General features: G+C 43.9%; 1 protein-coding gene across 1 annotated transcript in view; it reads left to right on the forward strand.

Annotated features, from left to right (window-relative positions):
- Window positions 1-8,252, forward strand: part of Arid4a (AT-rich interaction domain 4A) — a 68,943-nt gene extending 60,691 nt beyond the window's left edge. Inside the window, exons 22-24 of the mRNA XM_021642633.2 lie at window positions 4,196-4,402; window positions 5,278-5,424; window positions 6,547-8,252. Of these exons, the coding sequence (XP_021498308.1) occupies window positions 4,196-4,402; window positions 5,278-5,424; window positions 6,547-6,650 (458 nt within the window). The 3' untranslated portion in view covers window positions 6,651-8,252. The remainder of the gene's footprint in view (window positions 1-4,195; window positions 4,403-5,277; window positions 5,425-6,546) is intronic.
- Window positions 8,253-16,106: the final 7,854 nt, after the last annotated feature.

Genomic DNA, 16,106 nt, shown 5'->3' on the forward strand with positions numbered 1-16,106 from the left:
AATGACAACATCTGAGGTAGTTCCATCGGAGTTGCATAGTGTGAATGTAATCACCACCTCGGGCCCACTAGCACACTCAGCCTGGAGGACATCCCACTCAGTTAGAGGCTCCTCGTACTCAGACCCGTGAGGTCATGAATGCCGCGAGGAGAGGAGACATTTAGGACTGAAAGAGACTTCAGGGACTCTAAGTGTGTCCATGCTTCTCGCCTGGTCCTTCTGGCTCTCCACTTTCCTATAGATGAAGTGAAGGTCTGAAAATTGTGATCCCTGTGAGTTCCTGATGTTGATAGCTGTATAGGAGTATGGTGACCCCAAAATAAAGCCAGAAATCCATCCATCTTTAAGAAGTGAAAACCAGCTTCCTTCCCTTGACTGAGATTAAGTCAGTGATCCATGTGCAGGGATGGTATGTGGCTGTGATGGTTGACCCTGACTGTCAGCCTGACAAGATCTAGAATCCCAGGAGACAGACCTGGGCACAAGTGTGAGAGCTTTTCTAGATGTAGTCTCTGGACCTGGCTGTGGGGCGTTAGTGTGGTGAGGTTAGGTAGAGTTGGGGGCTCACCCACTATGGGCAGCCCACTCCCTGGGCTGGACCCTGGCGTGTTCAAAAAGGTGGAAAGGAGCTACGCACGGGCGGGTCCTTTCTCTGCTTCCTGACAGTGTGGCCAGCTGTCCCAAGCACTGACGGTTTGACTTCCTGCCAAGATGGACCGTACCCTTGAGCTGTGAGTCCAGGCAAACCTTTCTCCCTCCAGCTGCTTGCTTTATTAGGGTTTTGTTTGTTTTGTTTGTTTTGTTTTTTTAATCACAACAACAGAAAAAGTAACTGAGACAGTGACGTTGAAGAAGAGATCACAGAAGGTCCTGCAGAGTCCTTCTCACCCTGCTAGAAAGTCGCTGCCACACCATAAAGATGCTCCAGTGTCTCTGGAGAAGTCTGTGCAGTGAGGAGCCGTAGGCATCCTGTGATTGGCCAGGAAAAACCTGAAACCCTGTACTAGCCCCGTGCCAGTCAGTCAGTCAAATCTTCAGAGACCAAAGCCCGGGATTAAAGTTCAGTAGCACCGTCTTCCTGAGGCAGGCTTTCCAGTCGGGCTGCTCCAAGATTTTGACCCTCAGAAGTCACGTGAGCTACTAAGTGTGTGGAGTTTGGAACCAGTAGTGTCCGGGTAACTTGTAACGCGGTAGCGGATAACTAAGCTGAGAAATTGTGCTGACTGTGAAAAGTATCTCATGCTTCAGGTTTTGGATTTGATGAGGCAACTAGCCTCAAGTGGGTTGGAGAAAGTTTCCGGTATTGTACAAGTTTTTATAAGTTTAGAAATTATTTCAAGTAAAAGTTTAAAATTTGCTGAGCGGAGGTGGTACACACCTTTAATCCCAGCACTTGGGAGGCAGAGGCAGCCAGATCTCTGTAAATTTGAGGCCACTCTGTGCTAAAGAGCAAGTTCCAGGACAGCCAGAGCTACACAGAGAAACCCTGTCTCAGGGGGTGGAGGGGAGGCTTAAAGATTAAAAAAAGAAAGCAGCTACCCAGTGTCTCAGAGGGTAAATGCACCAGCTGTGCCAGCCCGTCATCCCAAATTCAATGGAACCCATGGGAAAAGCTAAATATGCTGGCCACACAGTTTAACCCCAGCCCTCCTGCTGTGCAGGGTAGGTGGGGCCAGGAGCAGCTCTCAGGAGCTCCTACAGCAGCTGTGCTGGAGCTTGTCAGGAGACAGACAGCGAGGGATCCTGCCTCCGCACAAGGCGCAGAGCTACGGGACACCGAGTGTTGGCCTCTAGCCTGGACAGCTGCGCCATGCCACAGCAATCCCACACTTAACACGCAAAATATGTATGTTCAGTTTTTAAAAAAACCAAAGAAGACCATGATTGGCTTTTACTTTTGGAAGGATCTTCTGATTAAAAAGGGGAGTGGCGGGCTGGAGAGACGGCTGAGGTTAAGAACACCAGCTGCTCTTCCACAGGTACTCAGTGCAATTCCCAGCAACCACAACCGGCTATGATGAGAGCCGTGCCCTTTGCAGTGTCAGGCACAACAAGGTATACTAACAAGTAAATAAATCTTTTTTTTTTAAATGAGATTTAAAAAATCTCATTTTTTCATCTCATTTAAAAAAAGAGAGAGTGACAAGGGATGTGGTCAGTAAAATGAATAGGAGTCAGTGTAATCAGTGTTGTCTAAGAACTCAGTTAGCTTAGCTGTGGAACATAGGACCTAGCAGCAGAGTGTTAGAAGCCTCAGGGGGAATGTCTAAGGGTGGGTACCCAGTATTGGGAAAACAGATGGAGAGTGGCGTTTAGGAGAAATTCTCTGCACAGTAGGATCAGACCGCTGTGGGGAAGGAATCAAAGTGAGAAAACCCCTGTCTGTCAAGTTCTGTGGTTCAGGCATGAGAACTTTGATCCACAGATAGAAAATCCCACGTGTGCCTTTGTACACCATTAATCCCAAGGCTGGGGGAAGGGAGACAGGCAGGTCTGTGGGTTCACTGCTAGTCAGCCTGCCAGACCAGTGAGCTCCATCTCCCAGTGAGAGAATCTGTTTCAGGAAACAGGGTGGACAGTTCTTGAGGAATAATGCCTGAGGGTGACCTGGCCTACATGCACTTGCACACATATGAATACACACACACACACACACACACACACACAAGGGGAAAAAACCAGAAGTACAGTTATGTATTAGTAAACAGTGGGGGTTGTATGGATTAAAATGTTGATTTGGTCCATAATGAATTCCAGGTACAGTTAGAAGAAAAGGAAATCAGAGTGACATTGTGACATTCCTTTTTTAAGAAATTTGACCCTAAAGAGATAGAAAGAGGTTTCCACCAAAGGGAACTTATGCCCTGCCCCCTCCCTCTGCTTCGCTAGGATAAGGCAGAGAAGACTGTACCGACAGAAGACTCTGACAGTTGAAGAACAGGGGTATTTGATATCAGGGCCGTTATTCCCAGTACCTGCTAGTAAAGCATTACAAAGCAAACCCTTCTTTTGAAGACAAATAATAATGAGAATGTAACCATTATAACTAAGACCCAGTAAAAGGCCAGTGAGATGGCTCGGCCGGTAAAGCGTTTGCCACACAACCCTGACAACCTGAGTTCTGTCCCCAGAAAGCTAAGACTTCCGCAGCCTGTGCCTGTAGCCTCTCTTCACATCCTACACACAGCAATAAAGCTTGTTTCTTAAAGGTGGTAAGGTCAGACACAGATAGGACACAGGCTGGGAAACTGCAAGTATAATCTTTGGCTTTTGAGAATAAAGAAAGGGAAAGGATAAAAGGCTTATGCCTTGAAATGATCTCTCTTAGGAGGAATTGGTGAGGGAGGCAGGGTTGGAAAGGAGTTTCCTTTTGTTAGCACATATATCAAAAATGGACAGAGGCCAGCATGTCTGTCATCAGAGCACACAGGCAGCTGAGGCGGGAGGATCCTGAGTTCCAGTCCTGCCGGGACTAGATACTAGCCACTGAGTGTTAAGGCCAGTCAGGGCTGTGTATCAAGGTCATTTTTCAAAAGTAAATGTCAAAGAAGAAAAAATGTGGGGCGATGTATTTGTGTGTTTGCCATGCATAGTTGGGCTGGTTCTCTTGTTTTTAGGTTTTGTTTCAGCATTCGTGGAGCTACAAAATACTGTTTGTTTTATAAGCCTGCTATTCTGTCTAGTAACATGTGAGATTTATCATTACTTTTGTGAACCATAGCTCATTCTTTTTCTTTTAATTTTGAAAGAGGTGCCCACGTGCCACAAGGGGTGTGTGTGTGTGTGTGTGTGTGTGTGTGTGAGTGAGTGTGTGTGAGAAGGGCGTCAGAGGACACCTGTGGGAGCCAGTTCTCTCCTTTCAGCTGTACCTGAGATCAAGCTCAGATCACCAATCTGGCAGCACGACGAAGTGCTTTTCCCTGCTGAACCATCTCACCAGCCCTGTAGCTCATGCTTTAAAAAAACTGAAACCAATGAAAACAAAACAGTCACTAATACATTATTTTAAAGCAGTTTTTTTTTTTTTTTTTTTTTTTTTTTAGTTATGGATATATATTTTTCCTCTTTCTGTTTTAGTCCTGTTTGTATGTGTGTGTATGTTTGTGTGATACCGAGAAATGTAATTGCTTCCTCGGCTGCATTTTGATATTGGAGGTTTTCACGGCTCACAGCTGGCGTAAACTTATCCTTGCAGGACAGAGCAGTGACAGTGAGGATCTCCCTGCCATCGACAGCTCCAGCAAATGCACGCCGGTGAAGCACCTTAGCCTGCCCAAGCCACAGAAGCTGCCTCGCTCTCCCGCAGGAATCTCACCTCACATCAAAGACGGCGATAAAGAGAAACACAGAGAAAAGCACCCAAACTCCTCCCCCAGGACGTACAAGTGGAGCTTCCAGCTCAGTGAGTCTCCCGGCAGCCTGGGTGGAATGCGGAGTGGAACTCTTTTTTTTGTTTGTTTTGTTTTGTTTTTGAGACAGTGTTTCTCTTTGTAGCCCTGGCTGTCTTGGAATTCACTCTGTAGTCCAGGTTGACCTCGAACTCAGAGATCCACCTGCCTCTGCCGAGTGAGTGCTGGCATTAAAGGCACGTGCCCCCATGCGCCCAGCAAGTGTAACAGTTCTTAAAAGTGTCGATTTGGAAGAATGTTAGTAATCATTAATAAATTATGTAGCCATTTCAGTACACTTGTATGAAAATCTGTTTTGTTGTTTTTGGATACATCAACTTGGCAAGTACAACAAGATCTTTAGTTAAGGAATGTGTGTTTTACCCCTGGAACCCAGCACTCAGGAGGATAAAGAAGGATAAGTTTGAGGGCAGCCTAGGCTACACAGAGGTTTGATTTGTATAAACCATTGTCTCTGGTTCTGAGAATTAAAAATACTAATTACAAGAATATTTGGGGTAAAGAACCCTTAATCAAACATTTAACTTAATTGTTCTTGTTTTAAAGAACTTAGGTAAGGGAACTAGAGAGGTGGCTCAGCAGTTAGGAGCACTGACTGTTCTTCCAGAGGGCCCAGGTTCAGCACCCACATGGCAGCTCACAACTGCCTGTTACTCCAAGATCTGACTTGCTCACATAGATATACATGTAGGCAAACACCAATGCACATAGAATCAAAATAAAGTATTTTTAAAAAAGAACTCATGTTGGTCATAATAAACTAAAGCTTTTAATGATTTGCAAGTGAGACTTTTTACAGAATTGCCTTTTTTGCTCTCATAGAGTTAATCTGAATTTTAAAACAAAATAATTATATCTTTTCTTCTAGATGAATTAGATAATATGAACAGTACAGAGAGAATCTCTTTTCTCCAAGAGAAACTACAGGAAATCAGAAAATACTACATGTCTTTGAAGTCTGAAGTTGCAACCATCGACAGGAGGAGGAAAAGATTGAAAAAGAAAGACAGAGAAGGTAATCCTACTCAAGTTTCTGTCCTCACAGATTCATTCCCTGTCACTTTATTGTAAGTCTATATGTATCTCTTAGTCTGTGTGCAGCAGATGCTGCTTTTAGTGTTGGTGTTTCCTCCTGTTGTTGGAGGTGGGCGTGTCTGCAGCTGAACAGAATGACACCCTTAAAAGGACTATCAACTGTTTTAAACAATTTGTGAGTTACTAAGCAGGTTGCGTTTTTTTCGGGAGGGTGTGCCCCGCCCCACAGATATTTGCTGGCTGCCCCGTATTTGTTATTATGAGGCTCACAGAAATGAATAGGTCTAGATCTCCTCATCATTACCTCATCACTACACTCAGCTGCACACCTGGCGGTGCTGACCTTGTTTAGAGCACTGCTCTCCCTCTGGCAGAACTTCTGGGGGTGACCTGTCTTACATGTGGCCTTGGACATGCTACCCTAAGTCCAGCTGTTTTTAATACTGAAAACAGTATAGAGCGGACGGAAAGAGATTAGACTTTAGAAGTTTGTCCATTTTAAGTACAAACTGTACACTGTAAGAAGTTGTTGCAGTATTTGCCAACACTCGGAAGGGCTGGTGGCGTAGCTTAGTGGAAGGCGCTCACGCTGCAGGTATAAGGCTGTGGGTTCATTGGCCACTCCTGTCCCTACCTGCCACAAGACATTATCTCTCTTCAGTCCTTACGTTTTGTGATGTCTGTGCTGGGACCCAGGGCCTGTGCATGCTAAGCACATTGGCTGCCTCCCTCCTCACCCCTTCCCAGCCTGTGCTGTCTCTTCTGAGCTGTTAAGTCCCTTGAATGCCAAAAGCTGACTTCACTCAGTTGAGCCGAGCAGAGTACTTGCAGACCCCTCGTTACTCTGTGGAGCTGCAGCTGGCCTGTGATTAAAGTGACTGGTGTTGAGAATCTCGCTCCAGCCAGGCATAGTGGGGCATGCCTGTAACCCCAACACTTGGGGGGGTAGAGGGAAGAGTGGCTACATGTCATGTTTGGACCTGGGCTTTGTGAGACTGTCTCAAAAGGCAAACAGCAGAACCTCACTTCTGATTTAGCATCTGCGTTTAGGCGTCTCTGTGCAGTCGTTTTTGACTCTAACCTGGCTGTGTTTATTCCGCAGTGCCTCATACAGGAGCCTCTCTGTCATCGGCTTCATCAGACACTGGAATGAGCCCCTCTTCATCCTCTCCCCCCCAAAATGTACTTGCTGTAGAGTGCAGGTGATGAACACTGTCTCCACCTTCCAGCAGTTTGCTGCCATGGACATAAATTCCCAAACCCTGAAATTCAACCACAGAAAGCACTCAGCCAGCTAAGTATATCCTGTATATTTTTCCAGGGTTGTATCTATACCCTCTTCTCTTCTTTTTTATTGTTGCAAAAAAATAAGCTTATTAATAATTGAAGGTTAGGCGGCCTGCCATACTGGTCATAATTTTTCCTCTATTTTTTTTTTTCCTTTTTTGTGATAGAGAAGAAAAGGGCACTTAGCAGATTTGAATTTGTGTAACGATGCTTTCAGGTGTTCTAGGAATCATAGACAAGCGAGTGCACGTGACGAGCAGCGGCACAGTAGCGCTGAGCAGCTTCTGCACTCTCACGGAGCTGCCTTTGAATACTTTCGAGTAGGGGTTTACTTTGTGTTCCTCTTTTTTTTATTATTATTGTTACTGTTGATTTTTTTTTTTAATTTCAATTTTTGTGGAAGCACTTGCTATGTAGAACTGCCAAAGTATATGTTCAGCAGTGTGCCCAGGTTTAAAAGTGTAAATGGGACAAAATAAATTGTGAAAGGAAGTGTAGTTGACTGAAAACTGCAGTTGTAATAAGTCTTCCACTTTTTATAGGACTTTTGAGCACACAATTATGCAAATATTTTAATGTTTATTAATGTTTACAGTGGAATTGTGAATAAGTTTTCAGTGGACTATCTTATCCCTTGACAAAAATATTTTGTCTTTTTTCTATGTAATTTCAGAGTTTTTATTTTGTTACAAAAATACAAAAATGAAATATATAACAACAATGAAGTTATTTAACAAGATTTCTAAAGCTGAAAATTTTGTGTAAAATAAGGTATTATCTTGCAACTTGTTAAATATATTTATTCAGACATTGGATGGTTGTATTTTTATGTATTTTTTAAAATATTAATAAAATTGAAAAAAAGAAAATTCTAGGTTAACTCACTCTTTGGATGGCAGTAGTTCCCAGCTGTCCCTGTCGCAGGGGCTGCCTTCGCAGCCGTGTGTGCTGGAGGGAGCCTGTGTCAGCCTCCCCAGCCGAGCAGCTGCAGGCGGGCATCTGGATCACGCGAGTGTGTCCTTGTGGAGGAACTTTGGCAGTCCTCGTATTTACACTTTTTTGAGGATCAAATTTTTGGTTGCCCTTAAGATGCTTTGTCACAGTTTTTATGTTTGCTGTACTGCCGAATAAATTTCTATCTCCCAAAGTCGAGATGCAACAGTTACGTAAAGCCACTATGTATGCCTTGTCTGTGAATTGTTCCACAGACTGATACATTTGTAAATAATTCTTCCAAAATCATGTATTTAAAGCAGTTTTGCATATACATTATGTAAAAAGGTGATTTTTTTAAAACACTTTTTAAATCCATGTTTGTACATTAAAAGGGGTTGTTCTGAAGCCTCCTCTTCTGTGTTTCATGCTGTGGCGTGATGAGCTGGGGGCCGCAGACTGCGGCAGGCAGAGGCGCACCTGAAATCACTGTTTCTCAACTTCATTTCGCCACATTGTGAACCTGTGATTCAGATTTCTTCCATTTTCTCAGAGAATTAAAACAAAGAAGTACTCTTGTAACCCAAACTTTCCTGTCTCTTCTTTGCAAAGCAGAAGTATCTGAATGTAAAGTAAACGGGCGCTCAGTGGGCGTGTCTTAAACACAGGCTTTCCATTTATAGTTTTCCTTTTTTAAGTGACTTTTTTTCTAAATGCCAGTAACTTATAGTTGGGAAATTAGATTCTACAAAACTAATCGTTTCAGTACATTCTTCAATTTTTAAAAATACTTCTAGTACTTAGAAAAATGAAGGAAGTGTCACTCAAGACTAATTGGAACTAGGAAACAACCTTAGTTATGTTAAGTGATTTTCTTCAGTCCCAGTTTGGTAAATCTGAGATAACTCACTAGTCTACATACTGTCCCTCTTAGCTGGTAGGAATTTGGCACCAAAATATTGGGATGTAGCTACAGAAGACTAAATTAAATATTCACTAAATACGTATATAATAAACTATACCATTTTTTTAGGGGGCTAGGAATAAAATGTAAAATTGAGACTTGATTAGGCATTACATTTCCAATGTTGGGCTTATTTTGAATTTACCTAAACTTTGAATAGATTATTGCATACTGCATGTGACTAAGAAAGTAAAAGTATAAAGCTGTTATATAAACAAAAGGAATGTACTATCTGTACAAACAAAGGCATCCAAAAATTATATAGATTTCTATGTTAGTTTTCTTTTGTGTGCCTTTATTGTTTTTTGTTTTTATTAAATTTCTAGTCTTTCACTAAGAAAGAGAGCATTTTAAAAGACTGTTAATTACCACAGCTATTAAATTGGCTTCCGTCATAGAAATCCATGACTTAAAATTTTTCTTAGGTACTTTTTCTTGTGGGTCCCATAATTTAACCTTAATGTCAAACATCCGATGCTGTATTTAACATCATGCAAAAACTATTAGCAGAACTGATTCTTTAGCAGTCTATGGAGTATCTTCTGTATCAGACATTACATCGTGATGCAAAGACTCAGCCACATGAGTGAACAAGACAGAGGTTCCCGTCTTCCTGGAATGTGTGGGATCAAGTAGGGTAAACAGCAAACGATTACCCTTTTAACTAAAATAAAAGTTTCTTCGGCCTTTTGAGGCAGGGTCTCGTGAAAGCCAGGCTTATTTTGAAATGACTGTTAACTGAGGCTGGCTTTGAATTTCAGCTTCTCTTGCTTCTCCCTCTCAGATGCTGAGGTGACAGGCATGCACTGTTATCCCTGACTAAACCCTTAGTTTGTTTATTTTTTTCAGTTCTGGGTTTTGAGACAGGGTTTCACTCTTGTCTAAGCTAGCTTAGCAGTTACCACCTAGCCCACCTCGAGCCTCAGGCCACCAAGCGCTAGGACTGCTGGTAAGTATGTGACGCTACAGTTGTTAAGACATCCTAATGACAGCTAATGCTGAGTCTGGAATGTTCTGGGAAGGCTTTGAGGAGAAAATGTCAGTTCAAGCTGCCTCCCAGTGAGGAAGGTCCCAGCACTGTGTGATACAGCGTTCTAGTCAGGTGGGGGAGGAGGCATTAGAACCATGCCAAGGCAAGACCAGGCCTGAGACAGGATCCGGGTCAGGCTCTCAGGCATTGCTCCTGCCTTGCGCCTCTCACCTGTGCTGCTTGCCCTTTGTTTCACTTCTGTTCTGTCCCTGAGTGCTCAAGGACTGTCTTGGTCACTTCACCAGGAAGCTTTTGTTGACCTTTGAACCTGCAGTACATCACCGTCTTTCATACATAGCCGATAGCTTTCCATTCTCTTCTGTTTGATCTCACAGCTCGCCTCGTGCGCGTGTGTCGTCCTTTACAGGACAGTCGCTTCCCTCCATGTCCTCCATCAGAGGTGTACCTCATGGTTCTAGCCCCGCCTCTTACCCAAGAAGTCAAAGTTTAAGATCTTTAGGGCTCTTTGTGTAACGTGATAGTGTTGAAATACCAACCCTGTGGTATGAATTAAGGTAGACTTGCATAATGACCTAATTGTCAATTAAAAATGTTCTTACTGGTGAGAAAACTTTGCTTTCTCAAATCTTCCTGCTTATCCTTCCCTCCCCCATCATTTTCACGTGACTGTATAACACAGTTTTACTCATTACAGGAAGACAGCACGTAATAGCACTTGTCACAGCTCGGGATGGAGTTTGCCCTGAGAAGAAATTTCCAACAAATACGTGCTCAGTGCTTTAGCCCAGTACAATTTGTTCTAGTATTTAACTCCTCCTGAGACAGGGTCTTCTGTGTAGTTCCAGACTGGCCTCGAGTTCAAAGTAACCCTCCTGAGCTTGGGGACGGCATGGGTGCACCCTATCCTCATTCCATGTTGACAAGCACAAGATACTTCTTACCCGTAGAGACCATTCTGCATCTTTTAAAACAATTACGTAATTTTGATCTATGTAACGAACATAATTGCAAAGCTGTGTTCATTTTGTACTCTGTATCACGCAGAATTCACTCTGAAAGCTCTGTTGTGAGACTTAAGGACCTCTATGTAAGAAATGAATATATGCGTAAGTAATTGGCTTTCTTCTTAAGTTACATCCAAGAAGATGATCCGAGCTAAGAGTCTTGTCTGCTTGGAGCCGCCAGAGAGAGGCTGCTGCCAGTCCTGAGGACCCGAGTTCAGTGCCTCGTGTGGAGAGAGAGAAGCTACTCTCTGACTATAAATACATCAATAGTTGTGAACTTTCTTCAGTTTTTCCAAGACAGGCTCTCTCTCTCTGTAACAGCCCTGGCTGTCCTGGAACTTGTTTTGTAGAATAGGCTGGCTTTGAACTCACAGAGAGCCACCTGACCCTGCCTCCCAAGTGCTGGGAATAAAGGCGTGTGCCACCCCTGTCCAGCCCAAAATTAATTTTTTAAGTTGCCAGAGTAGATGTAAAAACAGGAGATACTCTGTTAAATTTGAATTTTAGATAAACGAATAATTACCTAATATAGCTCCAGTGTAAATAAAAAATGCCACTTACTGAGAAGGAAGTTAATAGGTGCCTTGTATTTTATCATCTGTAAACGGTATTGTTTTGTTCTCGGTCACTTTTCACATCTTCACGATTTACTTTCATTCTTTTTACTGTGTAATAATTTTTAAAAAAATAGTAAAGTATAAAGGTTTTGTTTTGTTTTGTTTTTAGTTTTTTGAGACAGAGTTTCAGCCCTGGCTGTCCTGGAACATTCTTTGTAGACCAAGCTGGCCTCATGCCACCATGCCTGGCTCCCAAAGTATACATTAAAAGCACCCTAACTTTTGAGAAACATCAACAAGGTCCAGTGAATGGCTCAGAGGGAAATATGCTTGCCACCAAGCCTGACAACTTGAGTTTGATCCCTGTAATTCACACAGTGAAGGAGAGAACCAGCATCTCTGACCATCACAGACAGATACACCGTCTGACAGGCAGACACTCACACATAAGTAAATGTAAACAAAAAATGTTTTAAACCTCAATAAAGTTTATTTTTTACATTGGTTTTATTTCATTTTATTCCTTTTAATGAAAATGACAGAAGTGCCAGCTGACTTGATACATATTCACACACAACTTTCAAATTCACAGTTTGACAGGTCAGTAAATTTGAAAGAGCCACTGTGGTCATTATATACAGCATTGTTTTCGAAGTTTATTCCGGTCTGTTTCCTCTATCCTTTTGTACTGTAAAACATTATGTTGTTTGATGGAACAGGACCACAGGAAGATGGAGACAGTGGTGCCCAAGCTTAGACCAACGTCCAGCCAGTTATCTTGATGTTCATAGGACTTCGAAGATGCTGAAGGATGAGGAGACACGTGGCAGCTGCTCAGGAGCCAGCAGCCACCAGGACCCAGCAGTGCAGAGAATGCCACCTGCTGGAAGACTTCCACCTCAGCCCTCTGACTGGTCACTGGTTGGTCCTAAAGCTGGCTGTTTTCACTCAACTGTCTGCTGTGGACACCATTTTGTATTAATGGGTAATTACTCCACAGAAGTGACGACTTTTTATTCCATTGTACCTCACATTGATTTTTTTTTTTTTTTTTTTTTTGAGACAGAGTTTCTCTGTGTGTAATTTTGGCTGTCCTGGAACTCACTCTATAGACCAGGTTGTCCTCAAACTCACCTGTCTCTGTATCCCCGAGTGCTGGGACTAAAGGTGTGTGCCACCACTGCCTGGCTGCTTAATCTATTTTTATGTGTCTTATTTCCAACTTTTAGCTGTCTTAGACAGCTATTACGTGGAATCTTGTAGCATGAATTTGTGAAACTGGAATTGATAGGTCAAAGGGTATGCAGAGATCTCAGTGGCATTTTCTGAAATCTTTTCAGTGACGATGGGAGCATAAATGCAAAAGTCTATCTGTGGAGGGCATTTGGTACTATCTTGCTGGGCATGGTGGCACACGCCTGTAATCTCAGCACCTGGGCAGGCAGAAGCAGGCAGATCTCTGAGTTCAAGGCTAGTCTGGTCTACAAAGTGAATCCAGGACAGCCAAGGCTACACAGAGAGCCTCACTCTGTCTTGAAGAAAAAAAAAAAAAAAAGAAAATAAGTGCACTGATACTTTTATCAAGATACTCCACTATTAGAAATTTATTCTGTAGCAGTTCCTACCCTGTCAGGAAGGACATAGGCAAGTTGCAGCACTGTTTGTAATGAACATTGTAGCTTATCAAAATGGCACCACTTCGGGTTTTTGTTTTTCAGCTGGATTATAGCTAATCTCTTTTCTTTCTTTTTTGTAGTAGAAATTTTGGCTTCCTTAAAAACTAACTAACTAAATAAAAATAAATAAATAAATTTAGTATGTAAATATGATTTGTTTTAAATCCCGGTGTGGGATATGGGACTGTTTTCATTTGTCTACAGCTACTATGACTGTCTCCTGCTCTGAGAGGGATGTGATCTTTGCCGGCTACAGGTAGTTTAATTCTGAGCCCAGCGGGGAACGAGGGTGCGTGAAGAGGAAGGCAGCTTCTGCTCCCCCTTCTGTTGCCCACTGCTGCTCCTGGTTCATCCTGCTGCTGCATTTGTGGTTTGGCTGGACTATTGAATATCCTGACTACGAAGATTGGACTTGCCCCGAGGAACTAAGTCTGAAGAGGTCTCGGTCCCCTTTCCCATATAACCTTCTTTCTCCTACCTAGTATTAGTGGGTCGGAAGGGAGGCAGAGGTATAAGAACCCAAATAAAGGAACTAAAAAGTATGCCAACACTTTGGTTGTGGTGGTTGTTTTTTTTCTTTGAGACAGGATTTCTCTGGAACTCACTTTGTAGCCCAGGCTGGCCTTGAATGCAGAGATCCACCTTCCTCTGCCTCCCTAGTGTTTGGGATTAAAGGCGTGGGCCATCATCGCCCTACCTCTCCTTAGGGTTAACCTTACTGAAGAGTTAGTTTAAAAGACACGGAAACTACCGATGACTACAACAGACTAGTAATAATGAAAGGACTTTAATTGCAGGAATATGTACTTTTTTTTTTCCTGGCAGCCCCTCATCCAACAGTGCTTTCTTCATGTCATATGCTACTCTAGCAAAGTCAGAGTTTTAACAGGATGGACAGAATGTGACAATGCTACAAAAATAAAGTGAGGACTGCTACCTGGGGTGGAGCACACAGACACCTCTGCCTGCTGCGTGTGAGGGATGGGAGACACTCAGGGCCCGGGAGCCACTATGAGGAGTGAGTAAGTGGTGGAGAGATGGGAAGAGAAAGAGGCAGCACTGGAGACTCGAGGGTGGTGAGGAACAGCCTGGTGTGAGTAGCCAGTGATGCCGCCTGAGCCCCTGGTGAGGTCCTGGCCTGTGGCCTTGCAGCATCTGGGGGGTTGAGGTCCTATCAATGTCTGTGGCCCACGTTGCCACCAAAGACCATGCAGATGTCCCTGGTTTGGGCTGCTACCTAGGGCTATATTGATGCCTGAGGGCTGTGCAGAGCTGGTCCCACTCCTCGCTCATTGCCAGCCTTGGGTAATGGGAGAGCTGGCAGGCTGACCAACTCAGCTACCACCCAGGCCCAAATCCAGGGCTTTGATTTGGCCAACCCCAACATCTCCCCGATCTGTGAGCTGCTGGTGCTCATGAAGGGCCTCGCCCTGCAGATCCAAAGCTGCAGGATCTCCGTGACACAGGACAATAGGATATTGGAGAAGAGTCCTGGTGAGGATCCAGTATGATAGTGTAGCAGAAGCCAGAGGCCTCGAATCAGGCCAATGACTCCCTGCAGTGAAAAGGGTACAAAAGGGGCAAAAGGGTACATGCTGTGATGCGATCTTCCATGGCAAGATTTTTTTTTTTTTTATCATTTTTATATTTTGTTTTCATTTTGGGAGGTTGCAGGGGCAGAGGGTGGATATGGAGGGACAGGGATGAGAAATTCACAAAGAATCAATAGTTTTTTTTTTTTTTTTTTTTAATTAGAAAGTGCTACCTTGGAGAAAGTACATGAAATTGAGAAACTTCTAGTTAGATCACTCAAGAGCTAGCACAGAGGTCCTCAACCCCCCTAACACTGCAACTCTTGAACACAGTTCCTTGTGTTGTGGTGAACCCCAAACATAAAATTATTTCATTGCTACTTCATAACTAATTCTGCTACCGTTACGAATCATAACGTATTTGTATTTTCCGGTGCTACCCACAGCCTGAGAACTGCTGAGCTAGAGGCAGACACGCATTCCCAGGGTCAGGCCTGAAGGAGGTGGCACAATGCATATGATAGATATGATCACTGTCTTGGCCTCAGTGGTCATTTCAGGTTGTATAGAATGTCAGAGCTTACCCAGCTGGATACTCTAAATATATGCAATTTATTGTGTGTCAGCCATTTTCTCAGAGCTGTCTAAAGGAGGCAGCTATTATTTTGGTGTAGGCCCATGCTTTGGGAACTACCTATAAATACAGTCTAAGTCTGAAAATGGCCAGAGATTTGTAGGGATCATGGTCACCAGGTTAGGAGTGGTGTCTGTATCTGAGATGAAATATCCACGTTTACCACAGAGACCGGCCTGACTCTCTTCCGACCATTTTCTTCATGCTCTCTGGCCATTTACATTTAGGCGATGCTGTTTGATTCTCATTTCTGTGGTAGCTGTCCCTCCTTTCTATGTCACTGCTGGCTTTCCACTTGAACAGATGTCTCTGGTCACTCTCCTCTCTCTTACCCTAGAGCTCAGTGGAAGTGAAGGAGCACAGCGTCATGCAGGCAGGGTCGTGGTGGCAGAGGTCACAGCCAGCCTTAACCTGGACACCTTTTGGAGCTAAGTGCAGCAGCACTCAGGAATCTCAATCAAAAGTCAGGACCGGCTGGGGAAATGGCTTACTTAGGTGAAGTACTCTGCTGTGTGTTTGGAACCCCCAGATTCATTAGGCCCCTCCCTGCCACACTAAGCAAATAATAATAATAATGATAATAATAATAATATAGGCATACTTCTTATCTACCTTATACCTCTACTTCCCTTCCAACCCTATCCATCCTAATCCCTTCCAAACCCCCAACACTAGGTAGGAGAGAAAGGTTAGAGGGGAAAGGGACAGCATGTGTCTCTTTAGACCACTTCTTGCTGCTTAGAGACACATTTTCAAGCGTAATCTTTGTAGTCAAGGTATCTCCAACTTCTCATCAAGCTGCCTCAACAGCAACCAGGAGCAGCAGGGCAGGGGGGGCGGCTGTAGGGGGCAGAGGGAAGCAGCAAGGGGCGGGGCAGGGGACAGCAGCCTTCTTCCTTTGAGCCCTCGGCCCTCTTTGGGCTCTGACGTTCATTCCACCTCAGGGTCCCACGAATTAAACTATCTACAGCTGGCAGAGATCACAGCCCCCTCGGAGCCCCCACGAGGCAAACAGTCCGCTGCTGTGGACAATCTGAAGCAGCCCAACTATCCCACGCCTGGGATTACAACAGAAACGTGTTTC

This window comes from Meriones unguiculatus, chromosome 7, assembly GCF_030254825.1.
Source record: "Meriones unguiculatus strain TT.TT164.6M chromosome 7, Bangor_MerUng_6.1, whole genome shotgun sequence".
In the NCBI taxonomy this organism is placed as follows: domain Eukaryota; kingdom Metazoa; phylum Chordata; class Mammalia; order Rodentia; family Muridae; genus Meriones; species Meriones unguiculatus.